Raw genomic sequence first — 26,135 nt, 5'->3', positions numbered from 1 at the left:
TCACCGAGGGTCGAAGTCTGCCAGGGCCTTGAGGGACTCGGGGGCTCGGATCAGCTTGTCCAGGATGCTGACGATGTCGGCGAACTTGGGGCGCCGCGCGCGCTCCTGCAGCCAGCACTGCAGCATCAGCTGGTAGATGGCAGAGGGGCAGTCCAAGGGGGCAGGCAGGCGGAAGCCCTCGTTGATCACCTTCATCACCTAGGAGGAGGAGGAAGTTGGGTGATGTTTTTTCTCCCCCTCCCCCCCCCCCCCAAGAAAAGCTGTCTGTCTGTCTGTCTGTCTGCAAGAGGAATCACAGAATGTTAGGGGCTGGAAGGCACCTCCAGAGAGCATCCAGTCCAAGCCCCCTGCCAGAGCAGCTCACACAGGAAGACATCCAGGCAGGTCATGAATACCTCCAGAGAGGGAGACTCCACAGCCCCCCTGGGCAGCCTGCTCCAGGGCTCTGCCACCCTCACAGGGAAATAATTCTTCCTCCTGTTTCCATGGCACTTCCTCTGCCTCAGCTTCCACCACTGCCCCTTGTGCTGGCATTGGGCATCCCCCAGCAGAGCCTGGCTCCAGCCTCTGGGCACTCACCCTGCACAGCTTCATCCCCAGCAATGAGGTCACCCTCAGGCTCCTCCTCTCCAAGCTACAGAGCCCTCAGCTCCCTCAGGCTCTCCTCATGAGGAAGATGTTCCACGCCCTTCATCATCCTCATGGCTCTGCTGGACTCTCTCAAGCAGTCCCCCGAGGCCCTTCTTGAACTGAGGGCCCAGGACTGGACACAATACTCCAGATGTGGCCTCACCGGTGCAGAGTAGAGGGGGAGGAGAACCTCTCTTGACCTACTGGTCACAGCCCTTCTAATCGAGCTCAGAATGGCATTGGCCTTCCTGGCCACCAGAGCACACTGCTGGCTCATGCTCATCCTTCCATCCACCAGGACACCCAGGCCCCTTTCCCCTTCACTGCTCTCCAGCAGCTCAGTCCCCAACCTATCCTGGTATATGGAGTTGTTCCTTCCCAGGTGCCAGACTCCCCACTTGCCCTTGTTGAGCTTCATCACATTTCTCCCTGCCCAGCTCTCAGCCTGTCCAAGTCTCACTGAATGGCAGCACAACCTTCTTCACCTGGCTATGAAAGGGTGGGGGTGGGGTTGTGCTGCTCTCCTGCTTTGGGGTCCATTGGCTGATGAATGAAGGCAAGAATCCATTGGCATAGAGCAGCAAGAGTCCACAGATGCAGAGAATCTCAGAAGTCCTCTCAGAAGTCCTTTAGTATTGGTGGAACACTGGCACAGGTTGCCCAGGGAGGTGGTTGAGGTCCCTTCCCTGGAGGTGTTTGCAGCCAGGCTGGATGTGGCTGTGAGCAACCTGCTGTGGTGTGAGGTGTCCCTGCCCATGGCAGGGGGTTGGAGCTGGCTGAGCCTTGAGCTCCCTTCCAACCCTGACAGTTCTGTGATTCTATGATCTAGTTGGGCATGTCCCTGCTGACTGCAGGGAGCTTGGACTGGATGAGATGAGAGACTTCTAAGGGTGTCAGGGAGGGATAGGACTGGGGGGGATGGAGCAAAACCAGAAGTGGGGAGATTGAGATTGGCTGTCAGGAAGAAGTTGTTCCCCAGGAGGGTGGTGAGAGCCTGGCACAGGCTGCCCAGGGAGGTGGTGGAAGCCTCCTGCCTGGAGGTGTTTGCAGCCAGGCTGGAGGTGGCTGTGAGCAACCTGATTTAGTTGATAACAATATTAAACAGTACAGGTCCCAGTACAGAGCCCTGAGGGACACAGAGCCCTGGAGCAGGCTGCCCAGGGGGGTTGTGGAGTCTCCTCTGGAGCCTTTCCAGCCCCATCAGGATGTGTTCCTGTGCGACCTGTGCTGGATTCCATGCTCCTGCTCTGGCAGGGGGTTGGACTCAAGGATCTCTGGAGGTCCCCTCCCACCCCTAACATCCTCTGCTCTGTGATCCTGTGAGCCTAATCTCCCTGCAGAGAGCAGGGGCAGCTGCAGCTGGACTCTGAGAACCATGCAGTGGTTTGGGTTGGAGAAGACCTTTAAGAGCGTCCCCTCCAACCTCTGAGCCTGACTCTGGCAAGGTCCCTTCCAGCCCCTCACATGCTGTGGGCAGGGGTGGAGGGGTGGTTGCTCACCTCGTGGTTGGAGAGCTCCCAGTAGGGCCTCTCTCCGTAGGACATCACCTCCCACATGACGATGCCGTAGCTCCAGACGTCGCTGGCCGAGGTGAACTTGCGGTAGGAGATGGCTTCGGGAGCTGTCCAGCGGATGGGGATCTTCCCCCCCTGCAGTGACACCGAGGTCAGCACTGCACACCCTCTCCCCCGCAAAAAACAAGCCCCAGCCCAGCTTTGGACAACCACCCAGGGGTAGTTCCAGGCTGATGCCCAGCAAAATGTCCCAGAGACTGAGCAGGAAAGTTGTAGAATGTAAATAAATTACCAGGGGATGGAAAAGGGAAAATGGAATGGAGTGGAATGGAATGGAATGGAATGGAATAGAATAGAATAGAATAGAATAGAATAGAATAGAATAGAATAGAATAGAATAGAATAGAATAGACCAGACCAGGTTGGAAGAGGCCTTCAAGATCACTGTGTCCAACCTATCATCCAACACCACCCAATCAACTAACCCATGGCACCAAGCACCCCAGCAAGTCTCCTCCTGAACACCTCCAGGGATGGGGACTCCACCCTGGGCAGCACATTCCCATGCCCAATCTCTCTTGCTGAGAAGAATTTCTTCCTAACATCCAGCCTGAACTTCCCCTGGCACAGCTTGAGACTGTGTCCTCTTGTTCTGGGGCTGGCTGCCTGCCTGGGAGAAGAGACCAACCCTCACCTGGCTACAACCTCCCTGCAGGGAGTTGGAGAGAGCAAGAAGGTCTCCCCTGAGCCTCCTCTTCTCCAGGCTAAGCAACCCCAGCTCCCTCACCCTCTCCTCACAGGGCTGTGCTCCAGACCCCTCCCCAGCTTTCTTGCCCTTCTCTGGACACCTTCCAGCAGCTCAACCTCTTTCCTAACCTGAGGAGCCCAGAACTGGACACAGGACTCCAGGTGTGGCCTAAGCAGTGCTGAGCACAGGGCAGGATGAGCTCCCTGCTCCTGCTGGCCACACTCTTCCTGATGCAGGCCAGGATGCCCTTGGCCGTCTTGGCCCCCTGGGCACACTGCTGGCTCATGTTCAGCTGCTGTCAACCACCACCCCCAAGTTCCTCTCTGCCTGGCTGCTCTCAGCCACTCTGCCCCCAGCCTGTAGCACTGCCTGGGGTTGCTGTGGCCAATGTGCAGCCCCTGGCACTTGGATGTATTCAATCTCCTGCCCTTGGCCTCTGCCCATCTGTCCAGCCCGGCAAGGTCCCTCTGCAGAGCCTCTCTACCCTCTAAGAGATCAACTCCTGCCCCTGATATATCATAAATAAAGCTAAGGTCCAAACAATCCCAGTGGTCTGATAACCAACATAAAGTTAGTTGTATAAATTAACTCTCCTCTCTCTTTTTGGCTTCTTTGCTCTAGCAGATACCAGCTGGGAGCTTCTGCTTGGCTGCTGCTGACCTTGGCTGTGCTCTTGTTGGGGCTAAGTACTAAGAAGCTACTCTCTGCTCTTCCCTCTCTTGTCCTGTGTACAGCAGGGAAGGGGGAAGAGGAGGAAGCTGTTGGTAACCTCCTGGTTTTGTCCAGGGGAGGTTCTTGTGCTGTTTATAAACTGTAAATCCCTGTAAATGTTGTATGTGTTGTGCATATGCACTGCAGTCCATAGCTCTAGATTAGAATCACAGAGCTGTCAGGGCTGGAAGGGAGCTCAAGGCTCAGCCAGCTCCAACCCCCTGCCATGGGCAGGGACACCTCACACCACAGCAGGTTGCTCACAGCCACATCCAGCCTGGCTGCAAACACCTCCAGGCAGGAGGCTTCCACCACCTCCCTGGGCAGCCTGTGCCAGGCTCTCACCACCCTCCGGGGGAACAACTTCTTCCTCACAGCCAATCTCAATCTCCCCACTTCTAGTTCTGCTCCATCCCCCCCAGTCCTATCCCTCCCTGACACCCTCAAAAGTCCCTCCCCAGCTTTCTTGCAGCCCCCTGCAGATCCTGGAAGGCCACAATGAGGTCTCCTGGGAGCCTTCTCCTCTCCAGCCTGCACAACCCCAACTCTCTCAGTCTGTGCTCACAGCAGAGCAGCTCCAGCCCTCTGCTCCTCCTCCTGGCCCTTCCCTGGACACCTCCCAGCACCTCCAGATCCTTCCTGGCACAGAGGCTCCAGAACTGGACCCAGAGCTCCAGGTGGGGTCTCAGCAGAGTGGAGCAGAGGGGGAACATCCCCTCCCTGGCTGTGCTTCTCTTGCTGCAGGTTGTAGCCTTGCTGTACCCAGAGCTTCCTTTGCTCCCACCTGAGCTGGTCTGGCAGTTTTCCTTTGGGGGTTAATTTCAACCCACCACACCCCCACTGGTGGCACTTACACTGGTGGTGTAGGTGGCATCAGGGTCATCTTCCAACACCCTGGAGAGGCCAAAATCTGACACCTTGCAGACCAGGTTGCTGTTGACCAGGATGTTCCTGGCTGCCAGGTCCCGGTGGACGTAGTTCATGTTGGCCAAGTACTTCATGCCAGCAGCGATGCCCCTCAGCATCCCCACCAGCTGGATGACACCAAATTCCCCTTCTTTTTCCTGGGGAGAAGAGGAGAATCACAGAATTGTCAGAGTTGGAAGGGACCTCAAGGCTCAGCCAGTTCCACCCCTCCCTACCATGGCTAGGGACAGAATACAGAATGAACCAGGTTGGAAAAGACCTTCGAGATCTCTGAGTCCAACCTCTCACCCAACACCATCCAATCCACTCAGCCATGGCACCAAGTGCCTCACCCAGGCTCCTGTCAAACATTTCCAGTGATGGTGACTCCATCACCTCCCTGGGCAGCCCATTCCTGGGCTGGTGGGACACCTCCCACCAGCCCAGGTTGCTCAAGGCCTCATCCAACCTGGCTTTGGACACCACCAGGCAGGGAGCATCCTCCCTGTCCCAGTCTCTCACCAGCCTCACTGTCAAGAATCTCTTCCTCATCTGCAGCTCAAAGCCTTTGTTCCTCACCCTGTCACTCCCAGCCCTTGTCAGAAGTCCCTCCCCAGCCCTTAACAGACAAAGCAGCTAAGGGAAGTCCTGAGCATCACAAGCAGCATCCCTGCACCAAAGTCCTTAGCAGAAGCAGCAGAAGTTTCTAGCAGCCCTAACCCCCCCAAGGCAGCTTAGAGCTCGGGGTGGCTGCTTTTATACTCTTGGTTATCAACCACTTAAAGCAACAGAGTCCAGCCCTTACCATAGAACCACAGAAGTGTCAGGGCTGGAAGGGAGCTCAAGGCTCAGCCAGCTCCAACCCCCTGCCATGGGCAGGGACACCTCACACCGCAGCAGGTTGCTCACAGCCACCTCCAGCCTGGCTGCAAACACCTCCAGGCAGGAGGCTTCCACCACCTCCCTGGGCAACCTGTGCCAGGCTCTCACCACCCTCCTGGGCAACAACTTCTTCCTCACAGCCAATCTCAATCTCCCCACTTCTAGTTCTGCTCCATCCCTCCCAGTCCTATCCCTCCCTCACACCCTCAAAAGTCCCTCCCCAGCTTTCTTCAGATCCTGGAAGGCCACAATGAGCTCTCCTGGGAGCCTTCTCCTCTCCAGCCTGCACAACCCCAACTCTCTCAGGCTGTGCTCACAGCAGAGCAGCTCCAGCCCTCTGCTCCTCCTCCTGGCCCTTCCCTGGACACCTTCCAAGCTCCAATCCCATCTCTGATCCCATGGTGGGGGTTTGGTTGGCTGCCCCAGGCAGGAATCCTTGCCCCAGGCCTGGGGATGCTGTCTCCACGCTTCACCTACCCGCAGGAATTTGTCCAGGGCGCCGTTCTCCATGTACTCTGTGATGATCATGAAGGGCTTGTCTGGAGAGCAGAAAGGTCCAAACCAGGGTCAAAATCCTCTACAAAATCCCTCAAACAGAAACCAAACCAAACCAAACCAATACAAATCCCCCTCCCCCCCCCCCCAAACTGTCCCCCAAAATCCAACTCTGCCCCCTCCAAACCTTCACCCACCTGAAAAAACAACAACACCCCAACCAACAAAACACCTCCAAAATTCCCCAGCTGACCCCCCAAACACCCAAACTTTCCCACCCCCAACCCCCCAAACTCCCCCAGGACACCCCCCAAGAGCAAGAACTCAAAACCCAGCTCCCCTCCCCTAAAAAACCCCAAGCCCCCCAAAGGTCACAACCTCCCCCTTTAAAATCCCAACCCTTTGACCCCTCCCCCCCAAAGATCTCCACAAACCCCCACCCCTAAAGCCCTCAAAACCATCTGAAACCCTTCCATCCACCAACCCCCCCCCAAACACCTCCCAACACCCCCAAATCCTCAAACCCAGAGGCCCTCAACCCCTTCCAGGGTTGCTCCCATCCCCTGGAGTGGTTTTGGGGTGCTCTTTTGGGGACCATGGGGGTGCTCTTTGGGGGGCCATAGGGTTGTTTGTGGAGGGCCACAGGAGTGTTTTTTGGGGGGAGCCATGGGGGTGCTCTGGAGGGCCATGGGATGCTCTGAGGGAGGGCCATGGGGGTGCTCTGAGGAGGGCCATGGGGGTGAGTTTTGGAGGGGCACAGGAGTGTTCTGAGGAGAGCCATGGGGGTACTCTGAGGGAGGGCCATGAGGGTGCTCTGAGGGAGGGCCATGGGGGTGCTCTGAGGGAGGGCCATGGGGGTGCTCTGAGGAGAGCCATGGGATGCTCTGAGGAGGGCCATGGGGTGCTCTGAGGAGGGCTAGGGGTGCTCTGAGGAGGGCCATGGGGTGCTCCATGGAGGGCCATGGGGGTGCCCTGAGGAGAGCCATGGGGGTGCTCTGAGGAGGGCCAAGGGGGTGCTCTCAGGAGGGCCAAGGGGGTGCTCTCAGGAGGGCCATGGGGGTGCTCTCAGGAGGGCCAGGGGGGTGCTCTGAGGGAGGGCCAGGGGGGATGCTCTAAGGAGAGTCATGGGATGCTCTGAGGGAGGGCCATGGGGGTGCTCTGAGGAGGGCCATGGGATGCTCTGAGGAGGGCCAGGGGGGTGCTCTGAGGAGGGCCATGGGATGCTCTGAGGAGGGCCAGGGGGGTGCTGAGGAGGGCCAGGGGGGATGCTCTGAGGAGGGCCATGGGGGTGCTCTTAAGAAAGCCATGGGGGTGCTCCTTGGAGGGCCATGGGGGTGCCCTGAGGAGGGCCAGGGGGGTGCTCTGAGGAGAGCCAGGGGGGTGCTCTGAGGAGGGCCAGGGGGGATGCTCTGAGGGAGGGCCATGGGGTGCTCTGAGGGAGGGCCATGGGGGTGCTCTGAGGGAGGGCCATGGGGGGGCTGAGGAGGGCCAGGGGGGTGCTCTTAGGAAGGCCAGGGGGGTGCTCTGAGGGAGAGCTACGGGGGTGCTTTGAGGAGGGCCATGGGGTGCTCTGGAGGGCTAGGGGTGCTCTGGAGGGCCAGGGGGGTGTTTGTTTTCTGGAGGGGGGTGCCCAGAGGCCACTCACGCTTGGAGACGACCCCTTCCAGGCGGATGATGTTGTGGTGGCAGAACTGCCCCATGATGGTGGCCTCGCTCAGGAAGTCCACCCTCTGCTTCTCCGTGTAGCCAACCTTCAGGGTCTTGATGGCCACCGGCACCTCCTTCTTCCCACGCCTCAAGGTGCCTTTGTAGACCTCTCCAAACTCCCCTGCTCGGGAGAGGAGGAGGAGGATGTTGGACCTCCACCCACCCCTGGTGCAGTTTGGGTTTGGGGGGGGTGGGGGTGTCACGAAGGTGCCAGAGCCACCCCCGGCCCTACCGGCGCCGATGACCTTCTGGCGAGTGATGGAGGCTGGAGGGATCTCGGTGGTGAACTTGAGCATGGCTTGGTTGGGGTCTTCGTAGGTGTGGGGGTCGACATAGGTCTTGAGGGGCTTCAGCTGGTCTGTGGGGTGGTGGTGAGGTGGTGTTGGGGGGGGTGGGGGTCAGCACCCAGCTCACCTTCCCAAGCCCATCCCCACTGACCTCCCCCAGCCCCTGGCTCACCTGACTTGGAGAAGTAGACATCCTCAGCGGACTGCCGTGGCCGCGACCTCCTCTTCCTGCAGAAAGGCCATGGGGTGGCCCCAGAAAATCATCCCTCAGCCACATTTGGGGTGGGGAGGGGGTGGGGAAAATGGGATCTGGGGGAGGTTTGGGGGGGGCCTTCATCTCCTTACCGCCGGAGGACGTAGAGGAGAGCACCCAAGAGCAGGAGGACGAAGAGCACCCCAGTGACGGAGCCGCTGATGACAGCGGCAGAGGTCACAGCCTCAGCACCTGTGGGGACAATCCAAGGGGGGGTTGGGGTGAACCACGCACCCCCTGGGCCCCAGCCCACCCCAAAATGCTGCCCCCAGCCCCGGGCCTCACCCTCGGGCAGGGTCTCGAACTCGTGCTGGGGGCTGTAGGCGCCGTGGCCGTCGGCGGTGAGAGCCTGGACCCGCACCAGGTAGGCAGTGGCAGGGGACAGCTTGGGCAGGGTGACAGAGGAGCCCTCGCAGCGCAGCACGGAGTAGCTGTTCTCATCCACCTGCAGGCAGCAGCCAGGGTGACACAGGGCAGGGGGACACGGGGGGGTAGAAGTGACAGGGATAGGAGTAGGAACAGAGGTGATGGGGATGGAGGAGTGGCAGGGATGGAGGGGAGGCAGGGATGGAGGGGTGGCAGGGATGGAGGGGTGGCAGGGATGGAGGGGTGGCAGGGATGGAGGGGTGGCAGGGATGGAGGGGTGGCAGGGATGGAGGGGAGGCAGGGATGGAGGGGAGGCAGGGATGGAGGGGAGGCAGGGATGGAGGGGTGGCAGGGATGGAGGGGTGGCAGGGATGGGGCAAGGATGGAGAGGTGACATGAGGGCAAAGACTGAGGTGACAGATAGGAGGGACATGAGGGACATGCATGGAGGTGATGCAGATGAGGGCAAGGATGAGGGTGACGTGGATGGAGAGGTGACATGGATGGGTAGAAGTGATCTGGACAGGAGTAGGAACAGAAGTGACATGGATGGAGGGGTGACACAGATGGAGGGGTGACACAGATGGGGGCAAGGATGGGAGTGACATGAATGAGGGGGACAGGGGTGCTGGGTTTGGGGGTGGCATGGGACTGACCTTCTTGCTGTAGGTGACCTCATACTTCCAGACCCGACTCTGCTGCCGGGGAGGCACCGTCCAGGAGAGGATCAGGCTGGTGGCTGTCCGTCCATCCAGGCTCACCGAAGTCACCCGGGGTGGCTCTGATGTGGGGACACCAGGATGTCATGGAGGCATCCCCATGGGGGATAGGGACATCATGGAAGTGCCTCCATGATGCACAGACACTGTGGAGGATTCTCTATGGGAACCAGGGATGTCCTGGAGGTTTCCTCAGAGGGGACAGGGACATCATGGAGGTGTCTCCATGATGGACACTATGAAAGCTTCCCCATGGGAGACAGATATGTCATGGAAGTGTCTCTGTGATGGACATGACAGAGGCTTCCCCATGAGGGATGGAGATGCCATGGAGTTGTCTCCATGATGGACACCATGGAAGCTTCCCCATGGGGGACAGAGATGTCATGCAGGTGTCTCCATGATGGACACCATGGAGGATTCCACTTGGGGGGCCAGGGAAATCCTGGAGGTTTCCCCACAGGGGCCAGAGACATCCTGGAGGTGTCTCCATGATGGACATCATAGAAGCTTCCCCATGGAAGATGTCATGGGGGTGTCTCCATGATGGACACTGTGGAAGCTTCCCCATGTGGGACAGAGATATCATGGAGGTGTCTCCATGATGGGCACTATGGAAGCTTCCCCATGGGGGCCAGGGACATCCTGGAGGTGTCTCCATGATGGACACTGTGGAAGCTTCCCCATGTGGGACAGAGATGTTATGGGGGTGTCTCCACGATGGACACTGTAGAAGCTTCCCCATGGGGGCCAGAGACATCCTGGAGGTGTCTCCATGATGGACATCACAGAAGCTACCCCATGGAAGATGTCATGGAGGTGTCTCCATGATGAGCACCATGGAAGCTTCCCCATGGGGGCCAGGGATATCCTGGAGGTGTCTCCATGGTGGACACTAGGGAAGCTCCCCATGGTGGGTAGGGAAGTCCTGGAGGTTTCCCCATAGGGGCCAGGTGTCTCCATGATGGACACTGTGGAAGCTTCCCTATGGGGGACAGAGATGTCATGGAGGTGTCTCCATGGTGGGCACTAGGGAAGCTGCCCACGGGGGCCAGGTGTCTCCATGGTGGGCACTAGGGAAGCTGCCCATGGGGGCCAGGTGTCTCCATGGTGGGCACTAGGGAAGCTGCCCACGGGGGCCAGGTGTCTCCATGGTGGGCACTGGGGAAGCTGCCCACGGGGGCCAGGTGTCTCCATGGTGGGCACTGGGGCAGCTGCCCACGGGGGCCAGGTGTCTCCATGGTGGGCACTGGGGCAGCTGCCCACAGGGGCCAGGTGTCTCCATGGTGGGCACTGGGGAAGCTGCCCACGGGGGCCAGGTGTCTCCATGGTGGGCACTAGGGCAGCTGCCCACGGGGGCCAGGTGTCTCCATGGTGGGCACTGGGGCAGCTGCCCACGGGGGCCAGGTGTCTCCATGGTGGGCACTGGGGCAGCTGCCCACGGGGGCCAGGTGTCTCCATGGTGGGCACTGGGGCAGCTGCCCACGGGGGCAGGGATGCCGCGGGGCTCTGGCAGGCCGTGCACAGTGCCAGCGGCGCCGCACCTGTCTGGTTGACGCTGATGGTGGCGGCGGCCAGGCTGCGCTGGGGGCTGCACGGGGACACCCCGTTCAGCGCCTCCACCGTGAAGGTGTAGTTGACGTGGGGCTCCAGGTCGGTGACGGTGACGCTGGTGGCGGTGAGGCCGTGGGGGGGCCGCGAGTAGCGCAGCCCCGGCTCGCAGGGCCGGCACTCCCCGCTCTCGGGCCAGCACTGCTCGCAGCTGACCGCGTAGGAGACGTCCTCACGGCCACCGCTGTCGGCCGGCGGCGACCACCGCAGCTGCACCGCCGCCCCCAGCCCCACGGCCGTCAGGCCCTGGGGGGCGGAAGGGGGACCTGCAGTGGGGTAGAGAGCACAGAGGGGGTCAGAGGAGGGATGGACAGGGGGATAGAGAGCACAGAGGGGGTCAGAGGAGGGATTGACAGGAGGGGCAGAGAGCACAGAGGAGAGGGAACTGACAAGGAGAGATGGACAGGGGCATAGAGAGCACAGAGGGGGCTCAGAGGAGGGATGGACAGGAGGGGTAGAGAGCATAGAGGGGGCTCAGAAGAGGGATGGACAGGGCAGGTAGAGAGCACACAGGGGGCTCAGAGAAGGGATGGACAGGGGGATAGCACAGAGGGGGCTCAGAGGAGGGATGCACAGGGCAGGTAGAGATCACAGAGGGGGCTCAGAGGAGGGATGGACAGGAGGGGCAGAGAGCACAGAGGAGAGGGAACTGACAAGGAGAGATGGACAGGGGGATAGAGAGCACAGAGGGGGCTCAGGAGTGATAGACAAGGGCATAGAGAGCACAGAGGGGGCTCAGGAGTGATAGACAAGGGCATAGAGAGCACAGAGGGGGCTCAGAGGAGTGATAGACAAGGGCATAGAGAGCACAGAGGGGGCTCAGAGGAGTGATAGACAAGGGCATAGAGAGCACAGTGGGGGCTCAGAGGAGGGATGGACAGGGGGATAGAGAGCACAGAGGGGGCTCAGAGGAGGGATGGACAGGGCAAGTAGAGAGCACAGAGGGGGCTCAGAGGAGGGATGGACAGGGGGATAGAGAGCACAGAGGGGGCTCAGAGGAGGGATGGACAGGGGGATAGAGAGCACAGAGGGGGCTCAGAGGAGGGATGGACAGGGGGATAGCACAGAGGGGGCTCAGAGGAGGGATGGACAGGGGGATAGCACAAAGGGGGCTCAGAGGAGGGATGGACAGGGGGATAGAGAGCACAGAGGGGGCTCAGAGGAGGGATGGACAGGGGGATAGAGAGCACAGAGGGGGCTCAGAGGAGGGATGGACAGGAGGGGCAGAGAGCACAGAGGAGAGGGAACTGACAAGGAGAGATGGACAGGGGCATAGAGAGCACAGAGGGGGCTCAGGAGGGATGGACAGGGGGATAGCACAGAGGGGGCTCAGAGGAGAGATGGACAGGGGGGTAGCACAGAGGGGGCTCAGAGGAGAGATGGACAGGGGGATAGCACAGAGGGGGCTCAGAGGAGAGATGGACTGGGGGGTAGCACAGAGGGGGCTCAGAGGAGAGATGGACAGGGGGGTAGCACAGAGGAGGCTCAGAGGAGAGATGGACAGGGGGGTAGCACAGAGGGGGCTCAGAGGAGAGATGGACAGGGGGATAGCACAGAGGGGGCTCAGAGGAGAGATGGACAGGGGGATAGCACAGAGCGGGCTCAGAGGAGAGATGGACAGGGGGATGGCACAGAGGGGGCTCAGAGGAGGGATGGACAGGGCAAGTAGAGAGCACAGAGGGGGCTCAGAGGAGGGATGGACAGGGTTGTGCCTTGGTTCCCCCCCAGAAGAATGTCACTTACGTGTGCAGGGGTCGCTGGGGGGGTCGGAGAGGGCACGGAAGAAGCCATCCTGGCAGGGGCAGGCAGCAGCAGCGGCCAGGGAGGGCACAGTGTTGGCAGGGCAGGGCTGGCACTCATCTGTGGATACCCCTGCCTTGAAGAAGCCAGGAGGGCAGGCTGGAGGGGACACACAGAGAGTGACACAGTGAGACCCCCAATCCCCCCTGCAGCAGCCCCAGCTGGGGGAGCCAGGGGTATGGACCCCCCAGTTTAACCACCCCCAGTCCCAATTACCCCCCAATCCCCTCTCATCCCAATTTACTCCCTTCCCATTCCCATCTACCTTCCCCAATCCCAATTTGTTCCCCATCCCAGTTTAACCTCTCCCCATTCCAATTTACTCCCACCCAATCAACCCTTCCCAAATCCCACTTCATCCCCTCCCAATCCCACTGTACCATCTCTCCATACTAATCTACCTCCCCAACCCCAATTCACCTGCTCCAGATCCCAATTCACTCCCATCCCAATTTTACCCCTAATCCAAATTTACACTCCTCCCATCCCAATTTACCTCCCCCCCAAATCCCAGTTCACCCACTTGAATCCCAGTATGCTCCTCTCAAAGCCAAATTCCCTCCCCATCCCAATTTAGTCCCCTCCCAATCCCTATTTACCCTCTCCCCACTCCAACTCATCCCCCAAATCCTGATTTACCCCAAATCACTATTTACCCCCCCTCCAGTCCCAATTTACCCCCTCCCAAGGCCAGTTTACCCTCCCAAATCCCCTTCTCCCTTCTCCCCAATCCCAATTTACCCCCCATTCCCAATTTACCCCTTCCCAATCCCCATTTACCCTCTCCTGCACCCAATTTCCCCACTTAGATCCCCCTTTACCCCTCCCTAATCCAAATGTACTCCCTCCTTAATCCAAATCTAGCCCCAAATACCAATTTCTCCTCTTCCCACCCTATTTCCCACTTCCCCTCCAAATCCCCATCTCCCTCCTTCCCATCCCATTTCCCCCCCGCTTTCCATCTCAAATTCCCCTCTCTCACCCCAGTTTCCCCCTTCCCATCCCAATTTCCCCTTCTCACCCCAACTCCACCCCTCTCAATCCCACTTCCCCCTTCAAATCCCTGTTTCCCCCCTTCCCATCCCATTTTCTCCCCAACGCTCATTCCTCCCTTCCCATCCCATTTCCCACTTCCCCTTCCCCATCCCATTTTCTCCCCAATTCCCATTCCCCCTTCCCATCCCATTCCCCCCAATCTCCATTCCCCCCTTCCCATCCCACTTTCCCCCTTCCCATCCTATTTCCCCAACCCCAATTCCCCATTCCCCCCCTTCCTATCCCATTTTCCCCCTTCCCACCCCATCCCCACCATAATTCCCCATTCTCTCCCTTCCCATCCCATTTCCCCACTCTTAATCCCCATTTCCCCAATTCCCATCCCCCCCTTCCCATCCCATCCCCCCCTAATTCCCCATTCCCCCTTTCCTATCCCATTTTCCCCCTTCCCATCCCATCCCCCCCATAATTCCCCATTCTCTCCCTTCCCATCCCATTTCCCCCATCCCCTCCCCCCCATAATTCCCCATTCCCCCTTTCCCATCCCATTTCCCCACTCTTAATCCCCATCCCCCCCTTCCCATCCCTTCCCCCCCTTCCCATCCCATTTTCCCCCTTCCCATCCCATCCCCCCCATAATTCCCCATTCTCCCCCTTCCCATCCCATTTCCCCCATCCCCTCCCCCCATTCCCCCATCGCAACCTCCCCTCCCCGCCCCCAGTCCCCTCGGCCCTACCTTGGCAGCTGTCTCCGTGCCCGCTGTAGCCCTGCTGGCAGAGGCAGCGCCCGATGGGCACCAGCCACTCGCCGTCGGCGTTGCAGTGCAGGGTGGGCTCCCGCTCGGCCACCGCCCACTCCACGCAGCTGCCCTTCACCTCGGCCAGCGCCTGCGAGTCGGGGCCGGCCACGGTGGCCGGGAAGGTGGCCATGCCCCGCACCACCGCCGGGCACTTCTGGTAGTAGACCCTGACGGAGAGCAGCGCCACGCAGGCGCCCAGGTCCTGGAAGGCCAGGTAGAAGCCTTTCTGCCGGAGGGGTCCCACCGAGCGCACCTCCACGTTCAGCTTCACGTTGCGAGCGGCGAAGTCCTCCTGCACGGTGATCTCGTCGGGGGCGATGGTGTCGATCTTCTTGAACTGCCGCTTCTGGAAGTTGGTGCCGTAATCCGTTTCGGATTCGGCGTAGTAGAGGTTGAAGGTCTCCTTGCAGGAGCCGCTGCCGGTCGCGGGGAAGCTGTTGCAGTCGCGGACGGTGAACTGCAGCTCGATGAAGATGCGCTGAGCCTCCCCGCGGTAGATCCAGTTGGTGCGCAGCCAGTTCTCCTGCTCGCCCTCCAGCACGTTGCACACCGAGTAGATGTAGATGTAGGAGTCGTTGAAGGCGTTCTGCAGCAGGTCCCACTGGCCACCCAGAGACAGAGGATGCACAGCCTCATCTCATGGCCTTGGGGTTGGTCCCCACCTCCATCCCCTTGGCTGTCCCCCACCTCCATCCCCGTGGCTGTCCCCCACCTCCATCCACGTGGATGTTCCCCACCTCCATCCCCGTGGATGTTCCCCACCTCCATCCCCGTGGCTGTCCCCCACCTCCATCCCCGTGGCTGTCCCCCACTTCCATCCCCGTGGCTGTCCCCCACCTCCATCTCCATGGCTGTCCCCCACCTCCATCCACGTGGATGTTCCCCACCTCCATCCCCGTGGATGTTCCCCACCTCCATCCCCGTGGCTGTCCCCCACCTCCATCCCCGTGGCTGTCCCCCACTTCCATCCCCGTGGCTGTCCCCCACCTCCATCCCCGTGGCTGTCCCCCACCTCCATCCCCGTGGATGTTCCCCACCTCCATCCCCGTGGATGTTCCCCATCTCCACCCTGCTTTGGCAGGGGGTTTGAACTCAGTGATCTCTGGAGGTCCCTTCCAACCTCCAACACTGATTCTGTGATCCCTATGGGTGTCCCTGTCCCCATGGAGGATCCCAGGACCATCCCAGCAGAGGTCTCCATCCCAAGGAACATCCCCACCCCTGCAGATGTCTCCATCCCCATGGCTGTCCCCATCCCAATGGCTGTCCCCATCCCCAAGGATCTCTCCAACCCAGTCCCCCATGGATGTCTCCACCACAGTGCACGGTCCCATGGAGGTCTCCATTCCCATGGACACCCTCACTGCCATGCAGGTTCTCATCTCCATGCGTGTTCCCATCCTTATGGGGGTTCCCATCCCCACGGGACTCCCCCCTGGATGTCCCCACGCCCGGGGATGTCCCCACCCAGGCTGGGCCGGGGGGGCAGCGGCGCCCAGGGGCTCACCCCTTTGCCGTAGGGCTGTGTGAGCCACCCCAGCTCCCCCTGCGCCTTGGCGAAGTCCAGCAGCACCACTGTGGGGAGAGAAGGAGGCTGTCAGTGGGGTCAGCATGAAGCCTGGGAGATGCTAGCAGGAGCCACAGATGGCTGCAGGACCTGCAGGTGCCACCGACACACCCCTTAGACCCATGGATGTCCCTGGGAACCAAAGATGTTCCTGGGGCCCACGGATGGCCCCGGGATCCACAGATATCCCTGAGACTCATGGATCTTCCCCAGGACCCACAGATCCTGGATGTCCCCAGGACCCATGGATCAGCCTGGAACCCACAGGTGTCCCACAGTGCCCATATCCGTTCCTGTGGCCTACACAAGTCCTCAGCACCCACAGATGCTGCTGAGACCATGGATAGCCCCAGACGTCCTTGAGACTCACGTGTATATGCCTGGGACCCACAGATATCCCACAGGACCCATAGATGCCCCTGAGACCTATGGATGTCCTCAGGACCCATGGATGTCCCTGGGACCCACAGATGTCCCACAGCACCCACAGATGCTCCTGGGATCCATGGATGTCCCACAGGACCCACAGGTGCCCCTGGGACCCATGGATGTGCCCCTGGGACCCATGGATGTCCCTGAGACCCACGGATGTCCCACAGCACCCACAGATGCTCCTGGGATCCATGGATGTCCCACAGGACCCACAGGTGCCCCTGGGACCCATGGATGTCCCTGAGACCCACGGATGTCACACAGAACCCACAGGTGCCCCTGGGACCCACGGATGTCACACAGAACCCACAGGTGCCCCTGGGACCCATGGATGTCCCCAGAATCCATGGGACCCACAGATCCTCACAGACATCCCTAGGACCTACAAACCCTTTCAGGACCCACAGACACTTCCAGGACCCACAGGCCCCCCTTGGACCCACAGACTCCCCTATTCCCAACAGCTTCCCGCGCAGATCCCCCCCGAGAAGCCCCCCAGGGTGCCCCCAGAAGAGGGGAACGGAGGCTGAGTTCGGTCCGCGCCGAGCGGCAGCGGGGCAGACCTGCCGGGACATGCTGGGCGAGGGCGGCGGCCAGATCCGGAGAGGAAGAGGAGGCTGAGGAAGGCCAGGAGGGAGGGACCCCCCCCCCCCCCTCGGTGAATCACCCCCCAGGAATGTGCCCGGACGCCCGGGTTCATGGGATGGGTCCCAGCGGGACCGGGAGAGTTTCAGCGACTTCTGTCCCCCGGCTAGGCTGAGAGCGGGCGAGCTCCTGACATGCCCCAAGAGGGTACAGGCTGGGCAGAGAGGGGCCCCCAGGAACCTGGTCTAGGGGGGGGCACACAGACACGTGGCTCCCTTATCACCCCCCCGTGCCGTGCCCGGGGTCAGGAAGGATGCCGGGGCGGATATCCCTGCGCGGATATCCCTGCGCTCTGCGCCTGGAAATCCCCCCCCCGGAACGCTGCCGGAGAGCGGAAAGCCGGCGGGAGGCTGGCGGGTGAGAAGAGCTGGGGGGGGGGCTCAGAGGGGGCATCCCCCCCACCCTGTGTCCCCCCAACCCCGGGGCCCTGGTGGGGGTGAGTCAGAGGAGGAACCTGGGGCTGTGGCTGTTGAGTCAAGGGGTGCAGCACCCAGGGGTGTGCCCCCGCCTGGGGCCACCGATGCTGGTGGCTTCTGCAGCGCCATCAGCGTCCGCACCCCCATCCCTGATGCCATCTGTGCCCTTCTGCCACTGCCGTCATCATCATCATCACCACCACCATCTCTCCTGACACCAACAGCGTGGCTGTCACCACCACCACCTCCAGTAACACCTCTGGTGCCACCACTGCCATGGCCTTCACCACTCCCCATCGCTGCCCACAGCCCCCACAACGCTCTCCCCTTCCTGGGCCATATCTCCATTGCCACCTCCACCTCCACCTGCAACCCTCCCTGCAGCCCCTCCTGCCCCCCTGCCTCAATCTGCAGCCCCAGCACCACCCTGCAGCCCCTGCACCACTGCTATCATTGCCCCCATCTCCATCTGTGCTGCTGTTGCCGTCGCCATCACCATCATCATCATCACCACTGTGCTCCACATCTCCATTCCCATCCCTGCCTACATCCTTGTCCCTCTCCCCAGCTGCATCTTTGCCCTCATCCCAACCCCAATCCTGTCCCCATCCCTATCTTACTCTGAATCCCAAAGACAATCCCAGGTCCTTCCCCTCCCATTCCCACCCCGATGTGAATCTCAATCCCAATCCAAATCCCAGTCCCATTCCTCCTCCCTCTTCCCCTCCCCACCCTCAGGGACTCCCCAAACCTCCAGCCAGGCTGTGCAGGATCCACCTGGAGGCCCCAGCACCCTCCAGCCTCCCCATCCCACTGGATTTGGCCCTTTCCCAGCCCTGGGAAGCAGCTCCCCTCAGACCTAACCCCCACACTTTCCCTTTCTTTGGCTCCAAATCCCAGCGTTTCCAGCATTCCTTCCGGGACTCAGCACTTGAGGAACACATCCTGCATCCCACAGCCACACCGGGCCACTCGGGGGTGGGGGGCAAGCAAGAGGTCAGTCCCCTCCACCTTCCCTCCCAGTGCTTCCCAAACCCTCAGTTTCAGGTTTTTCACCCCATTATTGTCTTTTTTTTTTTTGGGGGTGGTGCTGTGTGGAATTTTCCAATCCAAACCACCCCCCCCTTGCCCCCAGGCTCCAACTCAATTGCTCTGGGGGGGGCCGGATCCTTTCCCAGCTCTCCCTGGAAAAGTGATGGAAGGGAAGCAACCCCCCGGGTGGACTTGTTTGGAGATTGACACAAAAAGGAGACTTTTCCCCCTTGTTTGTTAAACTCTTCCCTAAACCCAGCCCAAACTCCAGCCCAAGTCCCAACCCAAACTTCAGACCAAACCCCAGCCCGAACTCCAGCACAAACCGCAGCCCAAAGCCCAGCCTGAACCCCAGCCCAAAGCCCAGCCTGAACCCCAGCCCAAACCCCAGCCCGAACTCCAGCCCAAACCCCAGCCCGAACTCCAGCACAAACCGCAGCCCAAAGCCCAGCCTGAACCCCAGCCCAAACCCCAGCCCGAACTCCAGCCCAGAACCCAGCCCGAACTCCAGCCCAAACCCCAGCGTGAACTTCAGACCGAATCCCAGCCCAGAACCCAGCCTGAACTTCAGCCCAAAGCCCAGCCCGAACTTCAGACCCAACCCCAGCCCGAACTTCAGACCGAATCCCAGCCCAGAACCCAGCCCGAACTTCAGCCCAAAGCCCAGCCCGAACTTCAGACCGAACCCCAGCCCAAAGCCCAGCCCGAACTTCAGCCCAAAGCCCAGCCCGAACTTCAGACCCAACCCCAGCCCGAACTTCAGACCGAATCCCAGCCCAGAACCCAGCCCGAACTTCAGCCTAAAGCCCAGCCCGAACTTCAGACCGAACCCCAGCCCAGAACCCAGCCTGAACTTCAGCCCAAAGCCCAGCCCGCACTTCAGTCCGAACCCCAGCCCGAACCCCAGCCCGAACTCCAGCCTGGACCCCAGCCCGAACCCCAGCCCGAACTCCCGCCCGGACCCCAGCCCGAACCCCAGCCCGAACTCCAGCCCGGACCCCAGCCCGGACCCCAGCCCGAACTTCAGTCCGAACCCCAGCCCGAACCCCAGCCCGAACTCCAGCCCGGACCCCAGCCCGAACCCCAGTCCGAACTCCAGCCCGGACCCCAGCCCGAACCCCAGCCCGAACTCCAGCCCAACGCCCAGCCCAAAGCCCAGCTCTGCAAGGTGGCGGCCGGGATGCCGCTTGTTTTTCCCAGGAATTTGGGGGTTTTCCTGACATTGTTTCCAGCTCTGCCGGCCGGATCCTGCCCGGCCCAGCGCCGGCAAGGGCACAAGCTCCAGTTTAGGGTCATTTCTCTCTTTTTTTTGGGGGGTGTTTTCACTAATCCACTCCATTTTTGGGGGGCGGGGGGGGGGAGAGACCGGCCGGGACCCAGCCGCGCTGCGGGAGCCGAGCGCTCGGCAGGGGAAAGCTTGCCCCAAACTCTTCCTTTTCTCTCTGTCTTACCTTTCCCCCTCTCATTTTACCACTTTTTTCCTCCCTATTTTACCTTCCCCCCCCCTTATTTTAGCTCCCCTCCCTTCTACCTCCCCTCCTTCGAACTTTCCCCCCCCCTTTAAAACTTTTTGCCCCCCTTTTAAAACTTTTTTCCCCCCTTGGAAAACTTTTTTCACCCTTTTTAACTTTTTCCTTTTTCAATCTTTTCCCTTTTCTTAACTTTCCCCCCTCCCTTTAAAACCTTTCCCCCCATTCTACCTTTTTCTTCCCCATTTTAGTCCCCCCCCCCTTGAGCTTGTTCCCCCCTCTTCCCCTCCCCTCCTTTTAACTTACTTTTTCCTGCTTTTTTAACCTTTCTCCCCCTATTTTAACCTCCCCCCACAGTTTCGATCTTCCCCCCCTCCCCAACACGCTGCAGCACCCCGCGATCCGCACCCATGGGGTGCCCCTTCTTTCCTCGTCCCCACCCCCCCCCCTTTCAGCGGGGTTTCCTCACCCCCTCTCTAACCTCTCAACCGCTCCCAAACCTTATCCCAACCCCCCCCTCCCCAGCACTCTCTCTCTGCCCTTCCCCGAGCACCCCAAGAAGGGAGGGGGGGTCGGGGTGCCCCTCTCTCCCCCCCCCCTCCCCCCCCAAAACTCACCTTCCTCAGCTGCCAGGGGGGTGAGGGCGGTGAGGAGGAGGATGAAGGCCGGGAGGGTGCCCGCCATGGCGGGGGGGGCTGTTGCTGGGGTGCACCCCAGAAGCGGCGGCACCCAGCGCTGTGGGGTGTGTGGGGCTGAGCACCCCGCTCCTGTTCATTCATGCCCCGAGTGATGTCACCGCGGCACGCCCGCTCTTAAAGGGGCCGCGGCCGCTCCCGCACCCGCCGGGACGGCACTGCCAGGCCCCGGCCAAGAGGCACTTTGAAGCGGGGGGGTGTCTAAGACGGTGGGTTTGGGGATAGGGGGGCTGCGTGCGTGGGTTCAGAGCCGTCACACCCCCATAGCTCTGGCCCCGAAAGGGTTAAACACCCCACTCCCCCCCCCCCGCAACCCCCTGCCCTCCCTTTTCATTCATGAAGCGGCGTGGGAAGGGAGAAGGGAGCGGCAGCCAATGGCGGCAGGGGGGCGGGGACAAACCGCTACTACCGGCCCCGCCCCCCGCCCACCATGTGGGCACTGGGTGGGGGGTGGGGAGGCTGTTTCGAGGGGTGCTGCCCGACCCCCGCACCAGAAATCGCCTTTTGCCGCCTTAAAAATGCTGCCGGGGTGCGGCTGCGCCGGCAAGGGCAGGGCTGGCTGCGGAGGGGGCGGGGGGGGCTGGATCGAGCCCCAGCACCCCAAATCCCACAGCACCCCCCCCCCAAATCCTCCATCAACCCCAGCACCCCCAAATCCCACAGCACCCCCCCCCAAATCCTCCATCAACCCCAGCACCCCAAATCCTGCACCGTCCACAGCACCCCATAGCAATCCCGCAGCTCCTCCAGCACCCCAACTCCCTCCCAAACACCATCTGCAGCACCCCAAATCCCCCAGCACCCCCAGCCTCCAGCACCCCAAATCCCACAGGCACTGCAGCACCCCATCCCCATGGTTCCATTGCACCTCAGAGGCCTCTGCAGCCCCAAATCCCATTGCCCCAAAGCACCCCAAATCCTGCTGCATTCCCATCCCCCCAATCCCACTGCACCCCAAATCCCCAAACACCCCCATCCCCATCAACCTCAGAACCCCAAATCCTGCAGCACCCCAAATCCCACAACACTCCCATCCCATCACCCCAAATCCCTCAGCACCCTAAATCCCCCAGCACCCCAAATCCCTCAGAACCCCAACTCCTGCAGGCTCTGCAGCACCCCAAATCCCACAGCACCCCAAATCCCACAACACTTCCGTCCCATCAGACCCAGCACCTCAAATCCCTCAGAACCCACTCAGATTCCAATCCCTGCAGGCTCTGCAGCACCCCAAATCCCATAGCACCCTAAATCCCCCAGCACCCCAAATCCCTCAGAACCCCAACTCCTGCAGGCTCTGCAGCACCCCAAATCCCACAGCACCCCAAATCCCACAACACTTCCGTCCCATCACCCCCCCAGCACCCCAAATCCCTCAGTACCCACTCAGAATTCCAATCCCTGCAGGCTCTGCAGCACCCCAAATCCCACAGCACCCCAAATCCCACAACACTTCCATCCCATCACCCCCAGCACCTCAAATCCCTCAGAACCCCAACTCCTGCAGGCTCTGCAGCACCCCAAATCCCACAGTACCCCCTCTGAACCCCAACTCCTGCAGGCTCTGCAGCACCCCAACCCCCTCTATGCCCCCATCCCCATGACCCCATGCACCCCCAATCAGCAGCCTCTGGGCACCCATCAGAGCCAACAGAGTTTAATGGCTGGGGGGTGGGGAGGGGGCGAGGCCAGGAGCCTGTCCCGCAGGGTTCCCCCCAGCCCTCCAAGAGGGGGTTCAGCTGAGGGGGGTGCCCGCGGGGGCGGCGTGGGCAGCGATGTGGTCCCTGCGCCAGAGCCTGGCCACCAGGCTGTTGAGGGTGGGAGCCACCCGGCCCACCCCCGGCTCCGCCTCCGGGCCCGGCCTGCAGCCCACCCGCAGCACCTGCAGCCCCCAGCTCCTCTCGAAGGCCTTCACCTCCTCCTCGGTCACAGCTGCCTGCGTCACCAGGTCGAATCTGGGGTGTTGAGGGGGGAGGGCACAGGGTCAAGGGAGACACCGACACCCCCAGATCCCCCCCTGAATTCTGATCCCCTCCTCACCCTCCCCCCAAAGCCCTTCAGCAGCAGTGGGAGCTGTGCAGCCATCAGTGTAATGAGCTGTGCATGGCTCAGTCCACCAGGGACAGAAATACAGGGTTAGACGTGCTTGTGGGAGGGAAGCACACAGAGGGTCAAGGGGGACACCAACATCCCAAGAGAGCCCCTCCCACAATTCTAATCCCCTCCTAACCCTCCCCTAAAAGTCCTTCAGCAGCAGTGGGAGCTGGGAAGCCATCGGTGTAATGAGCTGTGCATGTCCTCAGCCCACCGAGATACTAAGTGGGAAGAAATATGGGGGTGAGACCTGCTTGTGGGGGGCACACAAAGGGTCAAGGGGGACACCAACACCCCAAGAGATCCCCCTAAATTCTGATCCCCTCCTCACCCTCCCCTAAAAGCCCTTCAGCAGCAGTGGGAGCTGTGCAGCCATCGGTGTAATGAGCTGTGCATGGGCTCAGCCTACCGAGGTACTGAGGGGAGCATGCAGGAGTCAAACCTGACTGTGGGTCACCCAGGGTCAAGGGGGACACCAACAGCCTGAGAACCCCTCCCACAATTCTAATCCCCTCCTAACCCTCCCCTAAAACTCCTTTCAGCAGCAGTGGGAGCTGTGCAGCCATCAGTGTAATGAGCTGTGCACGTTCTCAGACCACTGAGATACTGAGTGGGAAGAAATATGGAGGTCAAAACCTGCTTGTGGGGGGCACACAAAGGGTCAAGGGGGACACCGACACCCCAAGAGATTCCCCCTAAATTCTGATCCCCTCCTAACCCTCCCCTAAAAGCCCTTCAGCAGCAGTGGGAGCTGTGCAGCCATCGGTGTAATGAGCTGTGCACGTTCTCAGCCCACCAAGAAGCCAGCTGGTGCGAAACACAGGGGTGCAAAGCCTCTTACTGGGGGTGGGATGCAGACCCCAGCCAGGACCCCCCCTGAGAAGGATACTTGGTGCCAATGACCACCCTCAGGACGTTCTCCTCCCCAGGAGGCAGCAGCCGGCTCATCTGGGCTGGCAGCTCCTCGAAGGACGAGCGGTCGGTGAAGGAGAAGAGGAAGAGGATGGCATCCACGTTCTCCTTACAGGACTGGGGGAGGGGAACAGCCACCATCAAAGGGATGCCTTTGGTGTGCCGCCGTCACCCCCTCCCCCCCCGCCCCCGATCTGTGTCCCCTGGGCCTCACAGGCAGCAAGTAGTCGAATTTTCTCAGCGCTGCATCCCCACAGTCCCAGAGGTTGAGCTGGAACATCACAGGGTCAATGCTGGTCAGGGGCTTGGCCGGCCAGTAGACAGTGGTGACTTCTGCCCCTGGAGGGTTGGGGGGGGACACACGCAGGGCAGTGGTCACCCCCAGGGGACACTGTGGGCTGCTCTGTGCGTGTCTCCCCACCCCCACCCCGTGGCATACCCCTGGTCTCGTAGTGGGTGGGGGGGACGCGGACCCCCGCCAGCATGGCCACCAGGGCTGTCTTGCCCACGCCGCTCTTGCCGCAGACGAAGAGCTTGTAGGGGATGGTGGCAGCGCGGGAGCTGGGGGGCAGCGCTGGCGATTCCAGGACACCTGCGGAGGGTGGGGGAAAGCTTTCCGGGGGTGCTGACACCCCAGGCTGCGGAGGGAGGGAGGGAGGGGAGGGGGAGGCTGCGCGGCTCACGGAAGGTCCTCCGCCGGTTCTTGTGCAGGATGCAGCGCAGGTAGCGGCGGCCGGCGGGGGAGCAGAGCCACTCGGGCTCCAGCTCCAGCTCCGCCTCCTCCAACTCATCCATCGGCCCGACCGAGCCTGGGGGGTACGGAGAAGGACCCCCCAGCGCCCACCCCGTCCCACGGCTCATTGCACTCTGCAGCCTGCGGGCAGCAGGCTGTCCCCTTCTGACCCCCCCCCAGCTCCAGCATCCCTGCAACCCGCCCGGGGCTCAGCATCCTCCTGCGGGGTCACTGCCAAAACTCCTCCGCCCCTGTACCCCTCACGGGGTCCCTGCTCCCCCTCTGTGGGGTCCTGACCCCCACCGTGGGGTCTCTGCACACCTAATCTCCCCCTCGCCGGGGTTCCTGTGCCGCCCCTGGGCCTTCCCCCCCCCCCCCCCTCCAGGATGCCTAACCCCCACTGTGGGGTCCCGGTGCCCGCCTTTGGGGTGCCTGCCCCCCACCCCAGCCCCTCTGCGCCGCTCACTGGGTCCCAGGCCGACCCCCCCAAGGCGTTCCTGTGCCCCGTGTCCCCTCTCCACCGGGGGTCCTCGCACCCCTCAAGGTCTCTAGTCCCCACCACCAGGGGGTCTCTGAACTGCCCTCAGCATCCCCTGAGCTCCCCTATGGGGTCCCTGCACTCCTTTGATTGGGTCCCTGGCCCCCTTCCCTCACCGCCCCCCTCCCTTACCCGCCGCGGCCCCTTTAAGGCGCGGCCGCCGCCGCCTCGAGATGGCGCCGGTGGGGGCGTGGCCTCGCCCCGAGCCCCGCCCCTGGCTGCCGCGCAGGCGCAGTGCGCGCGGGGAGCCCGCGGCCCCTGGCGCTGGGCTGGGAGGGGGCAGTGGGCTGGGGGGGGGCAGTGGGGACCCTATGGGCGTGAGGCTGCTCAGCGGCGCCGCCCAGCTGGGGCTGGGGGGAGGCCCCCACGACCCTGGCTCACCTCATGCCCGGCCCCGATTCCCATTGCTGGCAAGCTTGGGGGGGGGGGGGGGGGGGGGTGTCTCAATACCCAATTCCCAATTCCCATCCCTCCACAGGCTTTGGGGTCTGCCATTCCTAGCACCGGCAGGCTCTGGGGGTCTCAATTCCCAGCTCCTATCTCTCCCCAGAGTCTGGGGTCTGCCACTCCTAGCACCAGCAGGCTCTGGGGGTCTCAATTCCCAGCTCCCATCTCTCCCCCAGAGTCTGGGGTCTGCCATTCCTAGCACCGGCAGGCTCTGGGGGTCTCAATTCCCAGCTCCCATCTCTCCCCCAGAGTCTGGGGTCTGCCATTCCTAGCACCAGCAGGCTCTGGGAGTCTCAATTCCCAGCTCCCATCTCTCCCCCAGAGCCTGGGGTCTGCCATTCCTAGCACTGGCAGGCTCTGGGGGTCTCAATTCCCAGTTCCCATCTCTCCCCCAGGCTTTGGGGTCTGTAAATTCTAGCTCTGGCAGGCTCTGGGGGTCTCCATCCCCACTTTACTGCACCCCCAGGCTTTGGGGTCCCTCATTTCAAGCACTGGCAGTTATTTGGGGGTCCCACTTCCTCATCCCTAATTACTGACACAAATTCTTTGGGTGGTCCCCAGTTTCCAGTGCTGGCAGGATTTAGGGGTCTCCATCCTCAACTTCAAGCACTGGCACCCCTTGGGGTCCCCAGTTTCCAGTGCTGGCAGGATTTAGGGGTCTCCATCCTCAACTTCAAGCACTGGCACCCCTTGGGGTCCCCAGTTTCCAGTGCTGGCAGGATTTGGGGGT

The 26,135-nt window shown here is 61.4% G+C and overlaps 2 protein-coding genes across 2 annotated transcripts; both read right to left on the bottom strand.

Moving 5' to 3' along the window:
• EPHA2 (EPH receptor A2) lies at nt 1-20,757 on the bottom strand. Its single transcript, XM_068162740.1, has 15 exons — nt 20,604-20,757; nt 15,933-16,000; nt 14,363-15,026; nt 12,573-12,728; nt 10,763-11,095; nt 9,156-9,280; nt 8,419-8,578; nt 8,226-8,325; nt 8,053-8,108; nt 7,826-7,951; nt 7,532-7,714; nt 5,869-5,930; nt 4,458-4,667; nt 2,130-2,279; nt 1-198 (listed from the first exon to the last, which is right to left on the bottom strand). The coding sequence occupies exons 1-15, from the start codon at nt 20,668-20,670 to the stop codon at nt 1-3; spliced, it is 2,658 nt and encodes an 885-aa protein (XP_068018841.1). The 5' UTR covers nt 20,671-20,757.
• A 1,565-nt stretch (nt 20,758-22,322) lies between these two features.
• CPLANE2 (ciliogenesis and planar polarity effector complex subunit 2) lies at nt 22,323-25,151 on the bottom strand. Its single transcript, XM_068162855.1, has 6 exons — nt 25,091-25,151; nt 24,371-24,496; nt 24,127-24,279; nt 23,902-24,026; nt 23,665-23,804; nt 22,323-22,636 (listed from the first exon to the last, which is right to left on the bottom strand). The coding sequence occupies exons 2-6, from the start codon at nt 24,480-24,482 to the stop codon at nt 22,417-22,419; spliced, it is 750 nt and encodes a 249-aa protein (XP_068018956.1). The 5' UTR covers nt 24,483-24,496; nt 25,091-25,151; the 3' UTR covers nt 22,323-22,416.
• Nucleotides 25,152-26,135: the final 984 nt, after the last annotated feature.

This window comes from Melanerpes formicivorus, unplaced genomic scaffold (assembly GCF_026170545.1).
Source record: "Melanerpes formicivorus ecotype bairdi unplaced genomic scaffold, bMelFor1.0.p_v2 SCAF_67, whole genome shotgun sequence".
In the NCBI taxonomy this organism is placed as follows: Eukaryota; Metazoa; Chordata; class Aves; order Piciformes; family Picidae; genus Melanerpes; species Melanerpes formicivorus.
The sequence above is the reverse complement of the archived record's forward strand: the minus strand, read 5'-3'. Positions and strand labels throughout refer to the sequence as shown.

Coding starts and splice junctions, on each gene's coding strand:
- CPLANE2 (XM_068162855.1), bottom strand. CDS start 24,482: ATGGATGAGTTGGAGGAGGCGGAGCTGGAGCTGGAGCCCGAGTGGCTC. Junction 24,280..24,370: donor GAACCGGCGGAGGACCTTCC/GTGAGCCGCGCA, acceptor CACCCTCCGCAG/GTGTCCTGGAATCGCCAGCG. Junction 23,805..23,901: donor AATTCGACTACTTGCTGCCT/GTGAGGCCCAGG, acceptor CCCCTCCCCCAG/TCCTGTAAGGAGAACGTGGA.
- EPHA2 (XM_068162740.1), bottom strand. CDS start 20,670: ATGGCGGGCACCCTCCCGGCCTTCATCCTCCTCCTCACCGCCCTCACC. Junction 9,281..10,762: donor CATCAGCGTCAACCAGACAG/GTGCGGCGCCGC, acceptor TCCCCACATCAG/AGCCACCCCGGGTGACTTCG. Junction 7,715..7,825: donor CCAGAAGGTCATCGGCGCCG/GTAGGGCCGGGG, acceptor TCTCCCGAGCAG/GGGAGTTTGGAGAGGTCTAC.